The 15184-nt window shown below is 32.8% G+C and overlaps 6 protein-coding genes across 8 annotated transcripts; 2 read left to right on the plus strand and 4 right to left on the minus strand.

Annotated features, from left to right (window-relative positions):
* Positions 1 to 47: 47 nt before the first annotated feature.
* Positions 48 to 1274, minus strand: LOC123008853. 2 transcript variants are annotated; one of them, XM_044404880.1, is made up of 3 exons: positions 1151 to 1274; positions 1020 to 1097; positions 48 to 523 (listed from the first exon to the last, which is right to left on the minus strand). In XM_044404880.1, the coding sequence occupies exons 2-3, from the start codon at positions 1057 to 1059 to the stop codon at positions 102 to 104; spliced, it is 462 nt and encodes a 153-aa protein (XP_044260815.1). In that variant the 5' UTR covers positions 1060 to 1097; positions 1151 to 1274; the 3' UTR covers positions 48 to 101. The 2 variants fall into 2 exon arrangements, with proteins under 2 accessions (XP_044260815.1, XP_044260814.1); XM_044404879.1 differs by having other exon boundaries at positions 1020 to 1217.
* An 891-nt stretch (positions 1275 to 2165) lies between these two features.
* Positions 2166 to 3483, minus strand: LOC123008879 (coiled-coil domain-containing protein 42 like-2-like). Its single transcript, XM_044404920.1, has 5 exons — positions 3307 to 3483; positions 3052 to 3253; positions 2828 to 3001; positions 2632 to 2784; positions 2166 to 2583 (listed from the first exon to the last, which is right to left on the minus strand). The coding sequence occupies exons 1-5, from the start codon at positions 3417 to 3419 to the stop codon at positions 2206 to 2208; spliced, it is 1020 nt and encodes a 339-aa protein (XP_044260855.1). The 5' UTR covers positions 3420 to 3483; the 3' UTR covers positions 2166 to 2205.
* Positions 3484 to 4363: 880 nt separating this feature from the next.
* LOC123008777 (outer dynein arm-docking complex subunit 1-like) lies at positions 4364 to 6280 on the plus strand. The gene is made up of 4 exons (XM_044404785.1): positions 4364 to 4531; positions 4578 to 5858; positions 5905 to 6008; positions 6058 to 6280. The coding sequence occupies exons 1-4, from the start codon at positions 4433 to 4435 to the stop codon at positions 6239 to 6241; spliced, it is 1668 nt and encodes a 555-aa protein (XP_044260720.1). The 5' UTR covers positions 4364 to 4432; the 3' UTR covers positions 6242 to 6280.
* A 76-nt stretch (positions 6281 to 6356) lies between these two features.
* On the plus strand, positions 6357 to 8416 carry LOC123008591. 2 transcript variants are annotated; one of them, XM_044404468.1, is made up of 4 exons: positions 6357 to 6526; positions 6573 to 6941; positions 6996 to 7143; positions 8036 to 8416. In XM_044404468.1, the coding sequence occupies exons 1-4, from the start codon at positions 6450 to 6452 to the stop codon at positions 8402 to 8404; spliced, it is 963 nt and encodes a 320-aa protein (XP_044260403.1). In that variant the 5' UTR covers positions 6357 to 6449; the 3' UTR covers positions 8405 to 8416. The 2 variants fall into 2 exon arrangements, with proteins under 2 accessions (XP_044260403.1, XP_044260402.1); XM_044404467.1 differs by having other exon boundaries at positions 6573 to 6936; positions 6982 to 7143.
* Positions 8406 to 10196, minus strand: LOC123008589 (centrosomal protein of 120 kDa-like). The gene has a single exon (XM_044404465.1). It carries the CDS (start codon positions 10161 to 10163, stop codon positions 8439 to 8441), a length of 1725 nt encoding a protein of 574 aa, XP_044260400.1. The 5' UTR covers positions 10164 to 10196; the 3' UTR covers positions 8406 to 8438.
* LOC123008590 (protein lava lamp-like) lies at positions 10163 to 14507 on the minus strand. The gene is made up of 3 exons (XM_044404466.1): positions 13555 to 14507; positions 10471 to 11036; positions 10163 to 10422 (listed from the first exon to the last, which is right to left on the minus strand). Exons 1-3 carry the CDS (start codon positions 14455 to 14457, stop codon positions 10239 to 10241), a joined length of 1653 nt encoding a protein of 550 aa, XP_044260401.1. The 5' UTR covers positions 14458 to 14507; the 3' UTR covers positions 10163 to 10238.
* Positions 14508 to 15184: the final 677 nt, after the last annotated feature.

Below are 15184 nucleotides of genomic sequence, written 5' to 3' on the forward strand. Positions count from 1 at the left end.
TTTTTTGACGTGAATTAAGAATGAAGAATAATATAGATATATAATTTTATATAGAGAATTAGATTTATTAAAAAAAAAAACAAATTGCTATGAACACATTTTCAATTCTGTGGATTTTCTTCGAGTTTCACATTGCTCAGTAATTGGGCGAGGTCCTCGGGCTTCGTGGGGGTTTCCATCGTCCAACAAAAGTTCTGTTTCGGACAATTGCATCCAGCTTCAACCCCATATTCAACAACCGTAACATTTTGATCACTGTTATATTTATTCAAAATTATTGTATTAATTGGTTTGGCACCACATAATTTTTTAAAATGTTCTTTCCTTGATTTTCCTCGCGGAAGTCCTGCATTACTCGTAAGTGTATAACAAACGCGCCACCGACAATATGGCTTATTTGTAACAGAAGTATAATTTTCCACACTGAGAATTAATGACGAGGAATGACAGGTTCGCAAAAATGCCAAATATGCATCGGTTTTATTCTCCGGCCTCGCACATTTCACGAAGAACGGGTATTCACCTAAAAATAAATAAATTACAATCGATGAAACATTTCAGATCTACAGGATGCATCAGAAAACAGAATTTGTGTCCTAAACTATCACTAAGACTGTTTTTAGACAGTAATTAAAAATTAGAAATACATTAATTACGTATCAGCGATGTAAACAAGATATAAAAAATCTACATAATAAAAACAAAAAATAGTAATTTTTATAATTAACAGTTGGCACAGAGTGACAATTACATGGACCCACTTTCCCATCTTTCTCTAAACCTTAAACACAGTGTACTTGGTTTTTCAGAAATTATTTACTATTTAATAAACATTATATTCTGTTTTTCATCAATGCTAATCAAAGTTGGTAATTTTAATCACAAAATTTGTAGTTGCCAACTTGACAGTAAATCACAACACTGTTTCTGAAACACATAAAAAAGTTTAATCATGAAATTAATTTTAGAAATATTCCATTCAAGACATAGAGATTTAAAGGTTAAAATTAGTTACTTACAATTTACAAGATTCGGATATTCAGCAAGCAGCGGGTCCATTCGTAGGTAGTAACAGGAAATCAACACAACAATTCTACCTGAAACCCATCGTGTGATAAACCATCAAACAACAGAGATAAACTGCATAAACTGTAAAATTTGTCACTTTTAGGGGAAGGTGTCGCTGTTGACCGTTGCCAACATTGCGAATTTAATACCTAAAAAACGTAAATACTAGTGCATTATCGTCTAGTTACTTGTCAGCGGTAAAATGTTGGCAATGACCGCCATCTTGTCCAGTAATCTGATGGAAGGGGAAATCAGGTAAAATTATTTATTAACTTTCAAAATTGTTCACTATAGGGTGTCTTATCCTAAGCTATATCAGTGTCAAAAATAACAAAATTGATATTTTTACTTAGTTTGACAGATGGGTCAATATACCTAAACCACCCTAGCAATAAGGGTTGCATATTTTCGGTCAATTTTACAATTTTGTATTACACTGTTTGTTTATCATAGAATCAGGGCGCAAAAATACAGCATCTGACAGTGCATTTTATGTTTTAGTGTTGGTGACAAATTGACGATATGTCGGTTTGAGTTGAATTTTCCAACCTTAGAAACTGCAAACCAGTAAAGAATAATATAAAACACTGGATACAGGAGGCCATTTAAGCAGAGGCTCGTGTCGGAATTTAAATTTCTTGTTTGAATGGAGGCTTTCTAATTCGCATTTTAATATACTATTGATGTATTATTAAAAATTCGAGTCGAATTTTACGTCTTCATAAATAAATAACACTGCGACGCAAAATTTCCTAGATTTAAAAGTTTTCTGTTTTTAGAAAATAGAAAAAAAAAATAGTATAAAACACTGATTACAGAAAGCTTCTCACCTTTGAAAACAATGATTTTCAGTATGTGATATAACTTGCAGTTTTCCAAGTTGTTTTGAAACAAAAATTATCTAATCGATATTTTTTGTCACGTGTTAAATGTCATTAAATACCAACCTGACAAAAATAAATCCCAATTCTAGGACACAAATTACAAATTGACCACTGTTTATACTTTTTTTAAGCAAGAGTTGAGAAACAAACAATTGCATGTAAACAAATGAGACCTAAATTTCTATTAATAACGATCGAAACCACTACTGTATGCATATCCAATATTATTTAAATAATTACAATTACAATTAAATCATTTTTTTCGCGACCCTTTGGAAACTTCCCCTTTCATCGAGCTGAAAGTTTTTTTGTTGATTGCTGTAGCTTCTCCTTGAACAGTTTTCAGTTCTTGAAGAGTCTTTTTAATGTAATTCAGTTGGCTTTCAAAATCGCTTTCTGAAATTTTCGGTGTTTCGCTTTTTCGTCTACACATCAATAAATACGCATTTCTGCAAGCCAACTTCACTTCGGTGATTTCCTTGTATTTTTGAAGCGCATTTTTCTTAATACTCCAAACAATTCTTTCCCATTTCATACTATTACTAGAAGCGTTTTTGTAACGCGAACGTAAACCAGCCACGATAGTGTTTAATCCCAAAATTCGAAAAGTGTTTTCGTCTGCCATTCTTGACTGAAATTGCAAAACTTGGAAAAATAATCAAATGAGTGAGTTTTGTACAGTTTGGTTTTTAGCGTTTTCAAGATGGTCGAAATAACTCTGTTGACGAAGTCCCAATTCTTGTTTCGTAGTGATTAGCGATTCAAATCGATCAATTACGTCGATGGCATTTCGAAAATCCATTGAATCTCCAACAACGAAATTTAGATATTTCTAAAACAGTGATTTAGATTAAATAAATTGTGTTTTGTTGAACCTCGTATAAAATATGGAGGCGAATCTCTTTGTCCATTTCTTCCTTGATCTGTTGCAAAAGAACTATATTTTCTTTGATTTTTTTGATATCGTTATCTCGTTCTTCGCACAATTTATGGTCCTCTTTACATCTTTCAATAGCCCGTGCACGCTTATCTTCATTACTTTTGATAAACTATCAATTAAATGTTACCAACATCAAAAAACACTTTTTTCTAAACTTACTGAACTTAATTTAACAAAATTTTCTCGCAAGTCTTTCTCTAGTTGTAGCAAATTATCCCATTGTTGATCGAGTGATTTTCTTTCTTCTTTGTAAAATTCTCTTCTTCGTTCTAAAGCTTCCACAATTGACGCATATGTTCGACGAGCTTCCGTTAAGTATAAATCGGGATCTTGTCGCGGTTTATCCCATTGAAATGCCGGCCTTAAATTTTCAATAATTTGAGATTTGGTAAAATTTCACCTTGTGTGTTTTACAATTGAACTGAATGCAATTCGTCTTTTGATTTTAAAAAATCTCCTACGGTGCGGTACGGTTCAAGACGCGGAAAAGTCAAGTTTAACGTTTTTTTAATTTCAGTTTTCGCCATCGGAAAAAAAAATAACACGCGGACGCGAATTAAAAGCTAACAAATTGACTGAAATGACGGATAAATAAGGTTACTATGTGATTATTGATTCGTTTATAAGTTGCTAGCAACAATCTGGATGTTTGAAAACACAGTTGGTAACATTTTATGACTAAATGTTGGTATTTTGCCTCATGTTTTACTTATTTTCTCATCAAAGTAGTCTGTGGTTCAAAAATTGAGTTGGCAATGCAGTATCTGAAACTTGCAATCTTCTGTCTCTCATTTTCAGTGTTGCCAACTTAATTTCAAAATCATAGGCTTCTCTGATTGGAAATTTAACTATGTAAAAGATAGCTGTGAATTTTATCGTCAAGTTTGCGACAATGTTGAAAGCATACGTTAGCAATCTTGATTATTAAATTTAAACATCACAATTTTTTAAATTACCACCTAGGATTTGAATTTTTTTCATGTTGTTTGTAACTAGAATTTTCAGAAGTAATTTTGAATGCCTAGGGTTGGTTACCCTCTGTTGTTGACGGTTGACGTTTCCTGTCAACTATCAATTGAGTGACCTAAATTTTTGACACTAGTTGTGATATCTTCTTTTGTTTGTCACCACAAACCAACCTAACCAAATTTATGGCAACCTATTCACGAATATCCCTAAATCCTAGGAAGTAATTTCTTGTTGATACGATAAACATTTCAAAAAAAAAAAATATAACGAAAATACAAATAAAAAATATTAGAAGCAAATCAAAACTAACCAAAAGTTTGATAATAAATCAAAAAAAAAATTTTTTGACATAGATTTTCAATTAATGCTTAAAAAGTGAATAGTAATTACAAAAAAATATTTGAACAGAGTGCCCTTTATTAGCACTTGAAAAAAATATCTATTAAAAACGAAAAAAGTAAATTGTATCAGAATACAAAATCTTGTAGTTTCTGGACAAAGATAATGATTGTCATTTTTGTCATTTTTGTTAATCGGGTTTTTTCCATTTTTTGTATTTTTTTGCACCAAAATGTCCTCCGGCTACAAAATGCGAAAACTTTCAGATGAAGACAAGTATCAGCAACAGCAAAAACAATTGGAACGCGAACTGATTTCGCTTCGTCGCGAGGTTGTCTCATGTCTCTTGAATTTATCAAAATAATAAAAAATTCTAGTTTGCCACTTTGGAACGTGATAGCTCCCAATTCAACAGTTTGCGAAAACTAAAAAAATACTCAAAAGTCGTAAACATATTCAAAAATGAGTATGAAAACATTGTCACAAATTTGGAAGTGGCTGCAGCTCCTGGCTACGAACGCAAAGACAAGATCATGTATGAGGAATTATCGCAACGCTTGCACGACTACAACTCCTACCACGACAATGAAATCCTGAAAAAAACCCAAATGAAAGAGCTCGAAGACCAGATACGAAACGTATCAAAAGCGGTCCAATCTTTGAGGAAGCAACAAATCACTGATCGACAATTCGAAGACCGAGTCCACAACGCTAGACAAACGCTAGAAACGTTAGAAAACAAACTTGAAACCCAAATGACCACATTCAACCTCATCGTTGCCAAAAACGGGAAATTGAGAGAAGAAATTGACCATCTCTTGTGGGACCGTCGAAATTTTCTCACCATCTGGAACCGATTTATCGAGAAGTTGAACACCGGGAAAAGAATTTTGATTGACATGATCGAGCAAGCGACCATTGCCTATGACCAAAGAGAAGAGTGGTGTAACAAACTTCAAATGTTGCGAAGTACTGCCCATAAAGATCTCTTATCAAACATTGACCAGATGAGAAGTTACAAGCAAAAAGTTGATAATGCCAAAAAACTAGAGGAGTTTTTCACGACTAAAGGCCAAAAACGCGTCATGAAGGATTTGATGGTGAAAGAGCGCCAAAAACGGGATGAACGCAAGAAGAAGCTTGGGAAAAAATTGCAACATTATGAGGATTTAATGAACGAAATATTGGATTTTTCCAAACATGCTGAAATCAAAGACATTGCCCGGAAATACTACAACAGTGAAGCGCAGAATTTCAGCACTTTCAGGTTCATCGCAGATACAATTAACAACATGGAAATGATCAATGACCAGCTCGGAATCTTGCATTTAGACATCGATGAACTGAAAACAATGCACGATCTTCGAGCTGAAACGCAACAAGAAACTCTTGATAATTTAGAAACAAATTTGGTTAAAGCAAGTGAAGTTACAAAAGAAGCAGAACAAGACTTAAATGAGTTAAACTCTCATTTAAAATCGGTGATGCGAGGAGTGGCAGATCTGTTCAAAATGTGTAAATGTGAGAAAGACCCGCTTTTGAAACTCTTAGGTGACAATTCCACCATTCATGATTACAACGTTTTGCTGTTTCTTCAAGTTTTGGAACAGACAATACAAATGTTTCTTATTTCAGCTGGTTACAAAGATAAAATTCAAGTTTGTGTTAGGATTTTTTGTGTCAAATTTGATTTATTTTTTGTAGGCGGAGAAAAGGTCATCTGGGAGGACAAAAATTTTGGCCACTCTCAACACCACTGCTTTTATTTATCCAATTGAACGGATTGTGCAAGCCGATCCTTGCTCCTTGTACTGAAAGTAGATTGTTTCAGTGGAAATTTTCAGTGTTTGCTTTCAGGTGTGTTGAATATGAAATGGTTTCGGATGTTATTGATGCGGTTCAGCGTCCGTGGAGTAGAAAAGAAGCAAAAGAAATGCTTCAGCAACGACTGGAATTGCCAGGTGCTTCAGCAAAGTTACACACAGTTTCAAAGTGCTTTTTGCCTCAAGCTCGACGTATCAAACAGAAGAAATTCTGTTAGCCGGATGAACATTAGCTTGTTTAAGAATAAAAAAAAATAAAAGTCGAAAACTCGAATTTTTCTTGATTTTCAAAATTTGAATTTGAGCATCTTGCTTGACTTTGGATGTAAAAATGTCACACTAGTGACACTTCGTTCTTAGTATTAATGTTCGCGTAGTGTAGTTGTAGTTTTGCGCCCTTTTTTGCAATATTTTTGGTTAATCGAAATGTGGCCTTCTCAAATTCGTCCGGAGAAATGCATCGAAGATTACACAATATCTAAACAGCAACATCAACTCGAAAAGTTCATTTTTCCCGCCTGTTTTGAGTAAAATAACCCGATTTTTTAGATATTGGCCCCTTCTGATAGGTCCTGAGATTACCCTTCGCCGTTTTCGCAGTAAATTGTTGCAACGCGAACAATACTTGAAAAATAAGAGACAAAAATACCTCGAATTCAGAGTTGAATTAGACGCAAAATGGGACGAAATAGCATCCGAAGGGAAAATATTACGATCGAATTTTACCGCTTTCAATAACTTTCTTATAATAAATGCCGAGAAGAGAAAACGAACCACTGAAACCATTGCTGATCTTAGACAAACCATAGTAAAAAGAGAGAATGACGTATCTGAATTACATTCAAAAATCGAGTTTATGAAAGCTTCAAAACGAGAGTTGGAACGCGAAATTGCCTCACATATAATTTTCGAAGTAAAGTAACTTTCAATCAAACTTTGTATAAAATTCACTTTTCAGAAATACTTGAACAGTTTCTTAGACATGTGCGACAAAAACGACGGCTTTAGAAGTGCACATAGTATTATAGAACGGTTTGAATATTTCACAGAAATTAACAAAAATCTGGCAGAGAGACAACAAGAACTTTTCATAAAATTACAAACTTCTAAACTTGAACTAGTAAGAAAACATTTTTTCCATTTTGCGTCCTTAACAAGGCTATTAATAAACTCGTTTGGGTGCGTTAATAGCCTAGTGTATTTTTTCTTTTCAATGTTGGTGACATTGCCGTTGCTTACAAAAAGTTATAATTTTTCCGAATTTTCGGTGGCGAACATAAAAAATCCATATAACCCACCATGACAAATGTCAATTCCAACACTGTTACGTGTCACCAACCGACGCAAAATTCCCTAAATTTATTATTCTTTAGTGTCGCCCACTTAATCTAAGTAAGCCAAAATATCGTCAATTTAAGTTAAAAATTTGCTGCTTTTGTTTTTTTTCTTCAAATTTCGCCAAATTGGTTCGCAAAAATTAACAATTTTGGATTTTTTGCGACTGTTTTAGTCCAATTTTCAATCAGAAAAGTATTATTTTGCAAAATTTTGTTAAGAGTAAGCCATAAACACTAAATTAGGTCGAAAATAGTTCTTTATGCTTATATTCTAGCATTCATAGACACGTATTTTTGAGTTAAAATTTCAAATTTTCTCAAGGTCCTGTTTAAACGGTGCGAAAAATCACCAACTTAAAAAATTTTAAATCAAAAACATATTTACTTTGCAAAATTTGTTTAAAATAAGCCAAAAACACTAAATTAGGTGTGGATACTGTTATTTGTGTTTTTTTTTCTAGGGTTTACGTACGTTTTTGAGTTACAATTTCAATTTTTCTCATGGTTTTGCCTAAATGGGGCGAAAAATCAACGACCCTGATCAAAAATTGCATTATTTTTGCCCTTTTTTAAACCTCTAGCACATTTTTCAGTTAGTGACAGAATTATTTGAGAAATTCGTCTAAACGCAAAATGTGGTTGAAGTTTATAAAATTTTTGTGACTTTTATTGTAGAGTCGATTTCGCGAAGTGAATGAAAACATTTTGCTCGGCCTCCACACCCAAGCAGCAGGTCTTCAAGGGCGTTTTGAAGAAGCGGCGAGAAAGTCACGCCAACTTGAACTATTAATTTCCACAATCAAAAACCGAGCACGTGACATTTACAAAGACATGTCTTTTACGAAAAAAGCTGTTTGGAATTTATATTTGCTAATGTGTACAAAAAAAGGAGTTTCTATCAAATTTCGTAAAAATCAAGTTGAACAACAAATGATTTTCATCAGTAAAACCCTTCAACAGTTCGAGAAGCTCATTGAAAAGTTCAAGACACAACAAAAGATAAAACCACAAAAAGTAAAACGATTAACCAAAAAAACTAAATAAATCATCAGTGCAAAAATCTTTACTTTGAATCATTTTAAAATGAGACGAGTTCAGTTGGTTCATCGAGAATACAAAGATGATCTAATTCTTCTCTGCGTTCTCGTAATTGATTTTGAAGTTGCTTATAATCCTCTGTTTTCAAATTGTGAATTTCTTGGCAAGCTTTCTGCCACTGTTCTTTAAAATATGTTTTGGTTTGTTGAGCCACTTGGAATTTTTCTTCCAAACCTTTCAATTCTTGCAAAAGATTTGTGGTTTGTTCTTTAGTTAAAGCTGTCTTCTCGATATTTTCCAACTCTTGTTTCTGTTCGTTAATTATCTGTTTCAAATTCTCGTTATCACTTTGTAACGTACTTATGTAATCGATTAACAATTCTTTATCACACTCTGCAAATTTTTTTTGATTTTCTGCGATAACAGAAACTAGACTTGTTGACGATTTACGTTTTTTCTTCAATGTTTTTGATAGTTTTAATTCGTCGAGTTTTTCTTGCAGTTCCTCTTGCAGTTCCTTACATTTTATTATGTTCTCGTTTAGTTCAACTTTCTTTCTTTCCATTTCCTCACGTCCTTTCTCTAGCTCACTTTGTAGTTGTGCTTCAAACTCAGCCTTTTGTCTTTCTTTCCATTCTTCTAATTCCTTCATGTGTTCTTCAGTAATGAGCAATAACTGTTGATTGATTTCTTCTTTTGCTTGTTCCGTGTAATCCCCACACGCTTTTGATACATCTTGTTCCAAATTTGAAACTAAAGCAGGGAGTTCTTCTCTATTTCTGATTAGATAAATTTCAAGAGACACTGAAGGTTTCCGAGTGTTATCACCAACCGGAACTATACCATTAGGTGACGGAAATCGGAAAAAACACGTAGGCAAAAGCAACTTCTCATTTAAATTAGTCAAATCATTGAAACTAACAGTTGTGAGACCAAGAAGATCATTACCGCAATTGAAACCCACTTCAAACTTTTCTTCATTGAAGAATTGTTCCAATATTGTGATATTTGAAAGCAATCTGACAACGATTTTCTCTTCAAAGATGATTTTGTCGTGTAAATCTTTGGAAAATTGTTTGGTTTTGATCGGAATCCCAAAAATTTTGATACACATGCAATATTTGTTATTATTTTGGTGAAAAACTAAAACTTCCGGTAGGAGCAAATCTAGACTTGAAGCTGACTTAATGTTGATGTTGAGTGAGTAGTCTTCGGTACATTTCTCCGAGTCCCCGACCATGATGTACCCATCTTCCAGATATTTAATAGGGATTGAACCCTCAGGTCTGGGTTCTGGTTCCCAAACATCGTCCGAGGACTCCTGTGGTGGTTGCACTTCCAGATGATTTCTTATAGTAAGTGACAAGTATAATTCAGGAACACAATTTCGTTTCTTATTGCGAACCCCAATCAATTTTTGCCACTTGAAAGACACTTGCTTTTCAGGTTCTTCCACAATTTGAGCACTCCGTAAATCAAGCAAAACATGTCCGAATTTCTCTCTCCTACTTTGATTATCAACACTCAAACATTCGACTCTTAGAGGCTGATTCGAGCTCCGGATTTTCCTCAAGTCTTTCTTCTCAATTTCCCAAATCAGATTCGTGTTGAAAGCAGGACAATCCTCAGCATTGACCGGATCCGATTCCAGTATTCTCCCATTAAAGTTGGCAGAAATCAACGTTGAATTTTTGATAGACTCCATCCCTTTCCCCTCCTGAATTGTGAGGACCACATTTACAACTTTACCTTTGAGTTGATCCATTTTTAAGTCAAAATTTTGACACAAAAAAACAACAACTTTGATTAAAATTTATTAACTAAGCCGTGACCTCGCATTTCACTGGTAGCGTTTCTGGATGATTTCGCGCGATTTTGGCAAGTAGCAAGCTGAAACGTTGTGTAATTTTTCAGCAATTTCAGGCGATTTCAAACGCTCGGCTAGTACTTCCTTCGCCTCGTCTCTGCTCAACACGTGTTGTAACGAATCGATTACATCACTCACCATTTCATATTCAAAACATCTACCAATCAAAAATTAAACTAAAACATGGGACAAAAAAGTTGCTTACAAAGGACAAGGATTTGACACTCCAAATTGCTCAATGTTTCGTAGCTCTCCTTTGGTTCTATTATCCTTGACGGTTCTTTGTGTTCCTGAAACTTTTTTTCGAGTTTCGTGAGAATAAACCCGAATCATTGCTTCGTGAACCGTTTTTTCCACTTGTTCAAGGTAGAACAATGCGTTATAAACATTGATAGTTGCATTGTCACCAAGAAGTTGTAAAACAGGGTCATTGTTACACCGACATAGTTTAAAAAGTGTGTCAATTCCTGATAACATTTGACTGATGTATCGTTCAGTTTCTTTCAGTTTTTGCTCATCTTCTTCTACTTCTTGTGTGATTGTTTGTAAATCTTCTTGTAAACTTTGTATTGTATTTTTTTGTTGTCTAGCTCGGGCATTATGCAATTCCTTTTCGTCGTCAATGCTTGTTTGAGCTGTGTCAAGTTCATCACTGAGAAACTCCAATTCTTGAATGAGATTATTAAGCCGTTTAAACAAACTGAAGTTTTCGGCTTCTTGAATGTAATATTTTCGGGCAATTTCTTGAATCTGACGTTCCTTAGCAAACTCCTAGATTTAATAATAAGTAATTAAAAAAATATACAGGGTGTCCCAGCGAGCTGAAAAAGTCCATAAGTAACCTTTAATAGTAAAATTTAAAAAAATAATTGTATAGGACATTGATAGATACTAAAATTATTTTCAACCATACATCATCTTTCAAAGTTACCATACAAACTTGTGTTTTTTTAAATGAAACAACGTATGTTGCTTGGCATTTTTGGATGTAGCATTTTAAAACAATGTTTTTACGCTAAACTTTTATTAGTCGATTTTAGTAATTCCATCATGGATCACTTATCAGTTGATTTATCCAGAGATTGTAAAAGACGTTATAAATACTGAAATTCAAATTATTTTATTGTAAAAATAAAGAATAATGGATTCAGTTTAACACATACAGGCTGTCCCAACGGTCCGAAAAAGCTCTATAACTTGTTTATTTTAAGCGATATTGACTTTTTCTTTTTTTTAGATTATAGCTTAGAATTTTACACTAGACTATATAAACCTTATATTGATGGAAAGCTTCTCAAAAGATCTTTTGATTCGTACAATAATAAATAGAGGGTGCCATTTGAAAAAAATGAGTTTTTGACATTTTTAATTTGTCATGTTTAAAAAATCGTAGTAGGCGCATGCCACTGAGCAGGTTGTTAAATAAACACTTAAAAGATGCGGCAAACATTCAGGAAACCTCTATAAAAGTTATTTGTAATTTAGCGTAGAATCCAAAAATAAAATCAAACTGAGTAGATTCCATTTAAAAAAACATAATTTTAGTGTTTTTTTAATATTGGAACAGCCTGTATATAAACCGCAATATTTTTAAAATGTACATCAAACAGCTAGCTATAATCTAAAAAAATATTAAAAGTCAATATCTCTTAAAATAAACAAGTTATAGAGCTTTTTCGGACCGTTGGGACAGCCTGTATGTGATTATTAAATGATATTTCTTTTATCTCTTGTGCAAGTGTGCCCTTTTTGGCTACTGAAACAATAGTTTTTTTTTTTTAATGTTTAACGTTAAATATCTTTTTAGTTATTGATTATAAACACCTAAAAGTAAATAATTTTAGAAAGATAATTTAATATTTTTTTTAAATGAAAAAACAATAAATAGAGTGTTCTATTTAAATTTTTTAAGTTATTGAACTTTTAACAAACGCCTTCATTTTTTTACTTTTGCAAATGCAACACACTAAAAAAATATTACAACCTTATATAGCTTATACCTTCTTTTTTGCGGTAGTAAAAAAATATTTCTAGGTGCCATAGTTTTTGTGTAATAAACTTTTTAACAGTGCCGTACCCAAGGGGGGGGGATTAGGGGGTTCAAACTCCTCCCGAAATGCTGAGCACTTTGTTATATAGCGTTATAAGTGTTAAAAATTTAGTTTTTTTGTTATTTTAATGAGTTAATTTTAAATTTTTGTGAATTAATTTTTCATGTGTTAATTATACAGTGTTTCATTTTTATTGTTAGGTACAAATTTAAATAGTTAATAGAATATTTAATTTTAAGATAAAAGTGTTTTGAAAAATGCTATGAAAAGGAGCTACACCCCCTAAAAAAGGGTTTTTCCTAATATTTCAGAATAGGTAAAATTACAAAATTTGGTACCCTTATATGTACACTTAAACAAATGCTAAATAACAAAATTTTTAATCAGGGGCGTCCTAAACGGTAAAACAAATTTAATTTTTAATTTTTATGCTGTTTATGGTTTGTAACATAAATTTTTAAACCGATTTTTACTAAAAATCCGTAAATTGTATCGGTAAAACACAAAAAACCTTTTTTATGAAATACTATGAAATTTTGTTGTTGAAAGTGGCAAGAAACCACAGACAAAATAGAATAAATTTTTACCCTAATCCCATCTAGTTTAGGAAGCCCCTAATTAAAAATTTTTACATTTTATTTTTGTACTTGTTTAGGTGTATAAAAGTTACCATCTGTACCAAATTTTGAAATTTTTTTCTAAAATGATTTCGGAAATATTGAAAAAAAACCTATTAAAAGACGCACCCCTTGCGTAGCATTTTTCGATATATGTTCATAGAAAATTATTGTTTTAAAAATGAATATTCATCTCCTGTTTAAATTTGTAACAATAAAAAGTATTAAAAATGTATTTTATTTTTTGTTACTTTTGTGAGTTAATTTGTATTTTTTTATGTTTAATTAGGATCTCTTATTTCAATTTAAAATAAAGACGTGTACTTAGAGATTTTTGCTTTTTAATCCGTCTTCTTTCATTTCATTTTCATGGACCAACATTGTCATAAAAATCTACATCCAAAAACGCTAGGAAACATATGGTGTTTCGTTTAAAAAAACACAAGTTTGTATTGTACTTATTTTTGAGACACACTGTATAGTTGAAAATAATTTTAGGCGATGGACTAGATTAGTACCTATCTATCAATATCCCATATATATTTTTTTAAATTTACCATTTAAAGGTCACTAATGGACTTTTTCAACTCGTTGGGACACTCTGTATAAGAGAAAAAGTACCAAAATGTCGTTCATGTATTTTTTATATTCAGTCATACGGTCTTTGAGCTTGATTTTGTTTTCCATCCTCTTGAATTGCTCTTTCCTCATAAGATCCCTCATGACTCGCTTTTGTCCCTTAATATTGAAAAACTCTTCTAGTTTTTGGTCATTGTCTTGTTTTCGTCTCAATTCTCTCATTTCTTGGACGTGAAGAATAAAATCATGGTGTGCTTTAAGTCTCAAAGCTTGCAACTTTGAACACCATTCTTCTCTTTGATCATACGCAATCGTGGCTTGTTCTATGAGATCCATCATAAATTTTTTCCCCATTACTAATTTATCAATCATCTTGTTCCAAATCCCCATGAAAACATCCCTTTCCCACAACATTCTATCAATTTCCAGTTTCATATCCCGATTTTTCGCACAGAACATCCCGAATTTTTTATTCTGGACATCTAATTTGTTCATCAATTGATCGATTGTGGTAATGGCGGCCCAAATTCGATCTTCATGTTGTCTATCTGTGATTTGCTCTGATCGCAATTGTGTTACTCGCTTTTCAACATTTTTTATTTGACCATCGATTTCTTGTATATATTTTCGTTGTTTTTTCACTTCTTCGGCATAAAAATCATGATCTTCGATTAATTGTCCTAGATTATTGGAATCTTTAAGGTCTTCGTGTTTCTTCGCAGGTGCACTTGCCACTTCCAAGTCGGTTTCAATATTTGCGTGTTCTTTTTGGTAAATGGACAAAACTCGATTAAAACGCATTAATTTAGCACCACATGCAAACTGGTTTCGGTCTTTTTCTAAAAGACAGTATTGGCGTTGTAAACAACCAAGTTCTTGTTCTTGTTGCTCTTGTAATTTAAACTTTTCTTCCTCGGTTAGAGGCGTCTGTGGTTGGCGAGGCATGGCTGCAAAATCCCTAACTCGAAACACGGAATAAAACACAAGTGTCAATTACATGACAAAATGACACTAAATCCAGAAACATTGTGACTAAATGTGCGCTCTTTTTAACCAAAAGTCATAAAACATGCATTGGGATTGTTTAACTAAACGATTAGAAAACATGACCTGAGCAAAAAACCGACAACATGGTGTTGTTACAGAAGTTTGGTTATGTGGTTTAAAGACTGTCTTTTTGCAATAGAGGGGGCTGTCATTGCAGGAATTGATTTTAAGTTCGGTCATTTTTATTGCTTTCTTGAGACAAGGATAGCTAATCAGTGATCACGTGACTGCGAAACAAGCCGTTTCATTGGCTGTTTTTTGACTTGTTGATTATTTTGACATTATTATTTATTAAAAAAACGTCATCTGACTACGAAAAAAACTTATAAACAAAATGTATAAAAATAGCACTATTTGTATCCTTTTTGCATGATTTTTTTTCTAGCATTTACTTCTCAAGGTTTTGCTTAAATGGGGTGAAAAATCAACGACACTGTTCAAAGATTGCCTTTATTTTGCCCTTTTTCAAATCTTTTACCACATTTTTTAGTTAGAGACAGAATTACGTGAGAAATTCATCCAAAATAATTACAAGATACGTATACAAAAAAAAACGCAAAATTAGGTTGAAGGTTGTAAAATTTTTGTGACTTTTATTGTAAAGTCGATTTCGCGAAGTTGTTGA

Source organism: Tribolium madens, unplaced genomic scaffold, assembly GCF_015345945.1.
Source record: "Tribolium madens isolate multiple individuals breed KSU strain unplaced genomic scaffold, Tmad_KSU_1.1 Scaffold_71;HRSCAF=194;Tcas5.2_LG6, whole genome shotgun sequence".
Lineage (NCBI taxonomy): Eukaryota > Metazoa > Arthropoda > Insecta > Coleoptera > Tenebrionidae > Tribolium > Tribolium madens.